Source organism: Bison bison, unplaced genomic scaffold (assembly GCF_000754665.1).
Source record: "Bison bison bison isolate TAMUID 2011002044 unplaced genomic scaffold, Bison_UMD1.0 scf7180017862979, whole genome shotgun sequence".
Classification (NCBI taxonomy): Eukaryota; Metazoa; Chordata; class Mammalia; order Artiodactyla; family Bovidae; genus Bison; species Bison bison.
Window position 1 is genome coordinate 1,010,693 of NW_011493551.1, and position 8,296 is coordinate 1,018,988.

Consider the following 8,296-nt stretch of genomic DNA (forward strand, 5'->3'; position numbering starts at 1 on the left):
TTATCAGTTCTGTGTTTTCTTTGTGTAGAATTGCATTACTAAGTAGTATCGTTTAAACTCGAAGGACTTTATTTGGACAGCAGATCTGCTAGCAATGTTTACTTGAAAATGTGCTAACTTTTCCTTTTTGAAAACTAGTTTTGCTGAATATAGAATCCTTGAGTGGCAATTTTTTCTATGCAGAACTTCGACTATGTCATCTCACTGCCATTTGGCTTCCATGGTTTCTGACAAGAAATCAGCTGTTAATCTTATTGAGATCCCTTCATATGTGAAGAGTCACTTTGCTCTTGCTGCTTTCAGGATTCTCTGTCTTTCAATAGTTTGATTATGATATTCCCGGTTTTTTCCCTTTTTTTTTTTTTTTTACAGTTTATCCTACTTGAAGTTCATGAAGCTTTTTGGGTTGGTAGACCTTTTATTTTTTGTAAATCAGATTGGGGGAGTTTTTATTATTCAAATATTCTTTCTGATGCTTTTTCTTCTCTGCTTCAGAGACTCACGTTTTGAATACACTACTATGCTTGATAGTGTTCCAGAGGTCTCTAAGGCTCTGTTCATTTCTCTGTTTATCTTTCTCTTCCTTAGTATAGACAGTGTTAATTGATTTATCTTTAAGCTCATGGATTCTTTCTTCTGTCTGCTCAGATCTGTTGCTGAGCCCCTCTAGTGAATTTTTCATGTCAGTTATTTTACTTTTCAACTCTATATATAAAGTTATAGAATGAACTTGCAGAAAGTCTGTATCTGTATACCTCTCTTGTTGGAATTTATGTTAATCTTGAGCTCAGAAAAAGGGGAAGGGAATGGCAACCAACTCCAGTTTTCTTGCCTGGAGAATTCCACTGACAGACCATGAGGTCGTAGAGAGTCAGACACAGCTGAGCAACTAACGCACACACACACACACAAAGGAACCATTACATCCCCCTTATCTGTACTTACGAATATCATACATTATTATTTTATTTTCTACATATTAAAATTTTAAACAGGACATAATTGTCAAGCACCGACAGTAGACACCCTAGTTACATTAGTGCACCGGGACTATTGTGGTGGCCTAAATTTTTAGCAGCTTTGTTTTATCCAAGAATATCATTTTCTTATTTTGGAAGTAAAGTGTTATTTTCTTACATGACCGAAAATACTTTACGCCTTTTTTTTTTTTTTTTTTAAATAGAGACATTTATTTGGAGAATATTGGTAACATATTCTCAGCCTCACCAGATATTAACAGTTCATCAGTTCAGGCAATAGAACAAGTCCTTGTGAGCTTCTTATAAGGAAATCCACAGCTTCCTCATCTGTTTTATTACTGGATGATTCATAATCCAAAAATATGAACTTTGGGGTCTTTTTCCTTAAAAGTGGAAGTAGGGAAAATATCTGAAGCAATGATGTTGACTTCCTCTTAAAAATGTTTTTCAATTTACGAAACTTTAACTGCATATTTCAGTCTTGTGGAATCTTTTGTGTTATTCTGACTGTCAATAAGAACCAGGGGATTGTGTTGATGATTCTTGATCATTTCAGCAACACTTCCAAAGTACTAGAACAAGAAAACATAGATGAATTATACAGTGGAATTTGGAGAAGGAAATGGCAACCCACTCCAGTGTTCTTACCTTGAGAATCCCAGGGACGGGGGAGCCTGGTGGGCTGCCAGCTATGGGGTCGCACAGAGTTGGACACGACTGAAGTGACTTAGCAGCAGCACATTGGAGTTTATATTAACCTTGAGCTCTACTCCTCCCGTATTCTCCCACTCTTTCAGGTTAGTCAAAGTTACTATTCCCAGCTGACTACAAAAAAGACTAAATTAACAAAGGCCACAACCTTTGAGGTGTCAGACCCCGGCCAGTCAATAAGATTAAAAACACAACTGACATCCTCAATTAGTATAACTACTTAGAGAAATTACTTTGTTAAGTTATGCTGTAATATTTTGTTTTTTATTTAGCATCAAGTATAAAACTGTCATACATTGAATTTCTATCTTTATAAAACATAGACTGTTATGTTGCATGTCTTAGATACAAGGATTGATGTAATAAATTAATCTTAGAATTTAGTGTCAAGAGAGTTATTTCCCAGATTAATTCATGTTTTGTTTTTGTGTTCTTTTTTTTTAACAAGAAAAACTTTATAAACCCTCATATATCCATTTTTGCTTTAGCTCCTAATAAATTTAGAGCTAAATTAGTGTCTAATTAATAATGGAATTTCATGCGAAGCTCTATTACATACTTATTTTTCTGTATATTAATTTCTATTGTCTATTAGTTTTAATTTAAGGCTATCACAATTTTTTTCTGAAAAGTAATCAATGTTTTAAATGAAGGATATAATAAATGTAACACAGACCATGAAATGATATGCATCAATTATACAAAAGTGCTACAAGCTCGCAATTATCAAATAAAGCCTTTTAGGGTCATTTTTTAAAAAGTGATAATTGTTTTGCAACACTGCTATATAATTTAACAATAATCATCAATTGATTTTCTTTTAGTTTTTCATATAAAGATAAACATCAAGAATTAAAAATGTTTAAAGGCCTCATTAATTATTTGGATAACTTCCAAATATTATACATTAAATAAATATTCAGAATACTCGTCAGTTTTTCAAATGAAACACCAGTTGTTTTCTAGATAACTGGCTCCTGAATACTAGGTCAGGGAGGAGAGGTAAGAGACAGAGGCTTTCAAGTACCTTTAGTCTTTATTTCTTACTTTCTCTTCATTTCCCCCTCCTGTACTTGCCAGTGAATTTTTTATGATACTCATAAAGACATTCATTCTGTTTGTTTGGCACAGCATACTGTTAAACTGAATGCAGTTGGAGGCTAAATTTATGGACTAACAAACCAAGCAATGAAATAGCACAACCTCTTTGCAGTGAATTCCAAATGAAAAAGTGTGTTCTGAACCCAGGAAATATGGGAGAGAGTTGCTACACAAATAAGCACCTCACTCTGTCCTTATATACTCTTCTGAATATTTTTGAGTATTACTTTGTTGCAGTTTGGGGATTGAAATATTTGAAGTAGGGGGTTGAGCTGAGTTGAAATACAAGAAGTAAGGAGTGGAGTTGAGGCCTTTTTGTGATAATTTTTGTTATTTAAAATACTTTTAATATCCCATATTTAAGATATAACCTTTACACATATTTCTGATTTAATTGAATAAAGAATTGAGCATAACTTAGTTGCAGTTTCCCCTTAACACTCTTTTTTTCTGTCTACATTAATTCAGTGTGTTTGAAATAGTCACACATGGACCAAAAAACAATGTGTTTGATAACTCAAAATCCATGGTCAATAAAATAAAGCAAATATAGCATATCAAAGCAATAAAATACACAATATATATCCACATAATGCTGAAACAGTTGCAAAAAAGTTAATCATGTAGTTATTTTTTCTACCCCAAAATATTCAAACACAAAGACAGACTTTTTAAGATGTCCACATGCTTAATATCATATAACCAAAGTTTTCATGTTTCAATTCAAATTTTCAGTATCTGTGACAAATAATATTTTTATTATAGATAATTTAAGTAAATATTTTAAAGGACTGTCATATTTCTAGATGCTAGTATAATAATATGTGTTTACTATTATTATATGTGTTTATGTGTTTATCTTAATATCCATAGGCCAGATATCTGGGGAGTAGGGTGACACTCTGGTCTATTCATTCTGGGATAGGGATGAAGATTCTTTAAGCCAAGAAGAATCATTGTTTACCAGAGTTTTCTAGCAGGACAAGGAAGTCCAAAGCCCCTCTAAGAGCTCAAAATTTATCTGAGAGTATTTCAGGACCACTAAAAAGGACAGCTCCTGCATCCACCTTAAAGCCTTTTACAGAAGTATTGGATTAGAAGAGAAATTACTGACCTCTTCACCAGTTTTCTTTCGGCCCAAAGCATATTGTTTTGTTGCTTCAATAAATCGCACAGGTATATTATATACTCTCTTATTAAAAAATACAACTAATGTATATGGCTGTTTGGAATCATGGCCAGAGCTCTTCCGAATAAGAAATGATCCATCCTGTTTATTAAAAGAATAAGATTAGTGTTAACTTGTATTTCCATAGGTTAAAAATCAGCTTATGAAAATACCTATCAGTTCAGTTCAGTCGCTCAGTCGTGTCCGACTCTTTGCGACCCCATGAATCGCAGCACGCCAGGCCTCCCTGCCCATCACCAACTCCCAGAGTTCACTCAGACTCACGTCCATCGAGTCAGTGATGCCATCCAGCCATCTCATCCTCTGTCGTCCCCTTCTCCTCCTGCCCCCAATCCCTCGGTAATTATTTAGGTATATGATTTTTATTATTGATTAGAACTTGTTTTATTTTCTAAGAAAATACTTCAGTAAAATATATACTTATAGAAAACTCTGAATGAGGTCAGTGCTAGCTTTTTGAGGCACTGAAGATACTAAATTTATAGGATCTGGAAATGTGTGAAGAGACACATTAAGGTCAAATCTAAGGGGCACTCTTGAACTAGGAACCATGTTCACAAGTTACCTATGAATAATAAAACATATCAGACAAATTCTATTCAAAAGCACTATAAGAAGAAAGAAGACATTGGGAACCAAAACATTTCAACTGATAGCACATGGAACTCTGCTCAGTGTTATGTGGCAGCCTGGGTGGGAGGGGAGTTTATGAGATAACGGATACATGTATATGTATCCATATATCTATATGTATGGCTGAGTCCCTTCACTGTTCACCTGTAAGTATCACAACATTATTTGTTGATCAATTGTACCCCAATACAAAATAAAAAGTTTAAAAAAATGTAACGGCATTCCAAATTTAATTAAATATCTTTAAAAATATTATAGAATCATAAATTCAAAAATTATGAACAAAAAGTGGACAAAAAACAGCAAAGAAAAATACAATGAGTTGATTAAACTCAGGAAAGAAGTTGAAGAGAAAGCAAAACTATCTCAGAAATGAAGAAGAAATTATAAGGAGGGCATGGCAACCCACTCCAGTATTCTTGCCTGGAGAATCCCCATGGACAGAGGAACCTGGCAGTCCATGGGGTTGCAGAGAGTTGGACAAGCACACATCATCAGGGTGACAACTGTGCCAATATAGGCTGAGGACAGAATATGAGATTTAAAACAGACCTTGTTTGATCTGTATAATGCCTCTTCGGCTGACTTTCGATCACAGGCACCAGCATACCACGGTTTACAGTGAACATCCGCTTCCTGTGAATGAGAAGGCATTGTTAAGCATGAGATGGCACTTCAATGACACTGTAGTTTCTGGGCACTAGAAACAAAGTTTGCATCACCAGAAAGACCTAACTACATTTGGACCAGTAATCTGAAAATGAGTTTTATGCTTTTGCTCAGCCACAAGGATTACATAATTTTCCCATTTGGCCTTAGGGGCTGGACTTAATAATACTTGAACATAAGAACTAAGTCCTGCCAGATTCCTGAACCATTTATTCCTTTCTCCTAAATAAGTTACCATCTCCCTTTCTATTATGATCTTATTGTTGTTGCTATGTGGACTATTCTGTAATTTACAAAGCATGTTTACAAATATTATCTTATTTGATTCTTATAACCAGTTTGAAGGCAAGATAAATATCTGCCATCATCCTTATTTTAAATTTGAGAAAGCTTAGAGACTCGCCCTTTCTCTGTCTTTTTTTAAAACTGCTATTTTTTGTGTTTTAATATCATATGCCTCCACAGATCTATTCTGAGAAAATTACATAGTTTAAATAGAATCTATGTGAGAGGGAGAACAATAAAAACAGCACACTTCTTTGCTAGTTTTGAAGAAGCACTAATGGTTATTTATGGCATCCAGAATACAAATTAGAATAAATAGAGCAACGTCTTAACAATTGGGGGGAAAAAGTGTATTCTGTACCCATCAGCAAATGACAACTCACAAGCCAACTTAAAATAGAATCTGTTCTCAAGTTCCACTTCCAAATCTCTCTTATAAGAAGGCATGCCCTTTCCTGCAGTTTATGAGTTCATTTCATACCTGTTCTGACAAACTAGAGTTAGATGAAAAGCTGGGTAGTGGGCCATCCACGGTTGGGCTTCCCCCTTCTGGAAATCCTGAAAAGGATTTGAAAAGTCAGTGGATCCTGTTATATCTCGATCAGTTACTATGCCTGTATGTCAACACTGTGCTGGGTGCTGCAAGGAGCACACACACACTGACAAATCACACACATGAAAAATCACACACACCAAAAGATCCTTAAGAGTATTGCTTCTCAGAGTGTGGCCTGAGGACCCTGGGGATCCCCAAGATTCTTTCAGGGGATTTGCAAGGTCTTTTCTAAATACATATCTCTGTGAAGCCCAATTTTCTTCGTATACTTCAACCGGTAAAAGACACTAACAGGTTGAATGTAGACGCAGATTTGAGAATTTGGCTGTGTCTGTTACTGCAGGCATTTAAGAAATTTTAAAAGTGTAAAGCGATGCCACTTCTCACTAAATCTTTTTTTAAATATAATTTTTTCATAGAAATATGTTACTTATATTAACATGTAGTAAGTTTAATATTTTTTAAATGGGTTTAATTTTTAAAATGTCTTTTAATTAATACATTAAATATTACTAGAAAGAAACACATAAACCATAGTTCTTTGGGTCTGCAATGCTTTTAAGAGTGTTAGAATGGTCCTGAGGTCAAAATGATTGAGAATTGCTGCCTTAAGTACAAACTCCATCTAAATGTGGAGACATGAAGTGGAGAAAATACTTGGCTGTATTCATTCATTCAAAAGCTTTGGGAATATACAGCAGTCAACAAAACAGCAAAATATCCCTCCCTCCTCGAGCTTAAACTTTAATGGAATGAGATAGACAATAAAGATATAAGTAAACATACATATAATATTACAGACTCATAGTGCTATGAAGAATAGACAGGGGAGCAGGTGGCGGATAGCTTTGGGCAAGTAGTATGTTTATATAGACAGGTCAGGGAGACTTCACTGAGGTGCACTTGGGTAAGATCTGCAGTTGGAGAGGGAGCAGGCATGTGTATATCTCAAGGAAGGATGTTCCAGGTATAGGAAACAGTGAATGCAAGGGCCTGGCAAATTTGAGGAATAGAGAGGGAGCCACTGTGCCTGGAGTGCAGTGAGAAAAGGGGACAAGAATAAGGAATGAAGTCAGACAGGAGGTGGGAAGGAGCAAGGTTTGTGGGGCTCCTGGGACACTTAACATGACTTGAGCTTTAACGAGCATGGCATGGGAAGCTTTTGGAGGGTTTTGAACCGAATAGTAAAATTGTCTGCCTGTCTTTTAATAAGGTCACTCTGGCTCCAGGGCTGAAAATAGAGAGAAGGGGGTAAGAACAGAGAGAGGAGACCAGTTGAGTGTTGCAAACCCAGACAGGAGATGATGGTGCCTTGAAGCAGATAATATCAGTGGGAGTAGCAACAGTGATTGGATTCTGAACATATTTTGAAGGAACAGTTGAAAGGAGTGTGAAGAAAGCAAGCGAAGAGTCATGGGTGACTCTAAGGTTTTGACCAGAGCAACGAGAGTGGTCCTTCCTTAGGAGGGAAAGTCTGCAGGAAAAACAGGATTAGATGAACCAAGTGCTTCAGATAAAAGTGTCCTGGATGTTCAAAGGTGAGAGCCACCATTGTTAACAGGAGGGAGCAGTGTGGCAGGCCCAGCAAGGTTAGGTATGAAGGAAAGCTGTCTTCTAACAGGTGGGGACAATATTCCCAGATGGGAGCACCATAAGAGGTGGTCACGTGCTTCTATAAGGGTTTCCACAGTTTGGGCAGCCAAGGGAGTTCCAGGCTGACATTTTCTGATCCCTGGATATACGCTAAAACGAGTCTTAGCTCATTTTCCCCTCACATGTGCCCTATGTAGGAGGAGCTCTCAGACCCTGTTTTATAGATAAGGTCTTCCTTGGCCACTGCAGCCCTCACTGCCTCCATTCCTCTCTGTGCCCACCCCCTGCCACTTTGCTTCATTTTTCTTTACTGTATGACTTATCTAGTTGTTTATTTTTCCTATCTCCTCCAGTAGAATAGAAGCTCCATAAGGGAGGGACTCATTTGTTTTGTTCACTGCTGTAGCCCCTGTGTCTAGAATCAGTTCAGTTCAGTCACTCAGTCATGTCCGACTCTTTGCAACCCCATAAACTACAGCATGCCAGGCCTCCCTGTCCATCACCAACTCCCGGAGTTTACTCAAACTCATGTCCATTGAGTCGGTGATGCCATACAGCCATCTCATCCTCTGTTGTCCC

At 36.7% G+C, this 8,296-nt stretch overlaps 1 protein-coding gene across 2 annotated transcripts in view; it reads right to left on the reverse strand.

Moving 5' to 3' along the window:
* Nucleotides 1-884: 884 nt before the first annotated feature.
* BLNK (B-cell linker) overlaps nucleotides 885-8,296 on the reverse strand; it is an 82,855-nt gene continuing 75,443 nt past the window's right edge. The window contains exons 15-18 of one of the 2 annotated variants that reach the window (XM_010833028.1): nucleotides 6,050-6,126; nucleotides 5,167-5,250; nucleotides 3,907-4,062; nucleotides 885-1,552 (exon numbers count right to left, since the gene is read on the reverse strand). In XM_010833028.1, coding sequence (XP_010831330.1) covers nucleotides 1,433-1,552; nucleotides 3,907-4,062; nucleotides 5,167-5,250; nucleotides 6,050-6,126 — 437 coding nt within the window. In that variant the 3' untranslated portion in view covers nucleotides 885-1,432. The remainder of the gene's footprint in view (nucleotides 1,553-3,906; nucleotides 4,063-5,166; nucleotides 5,251-6,049; nucleotides 6,127-8,296) is intronic. The other variant, XM_010833029.1, reaches the window with a different exon arrangement.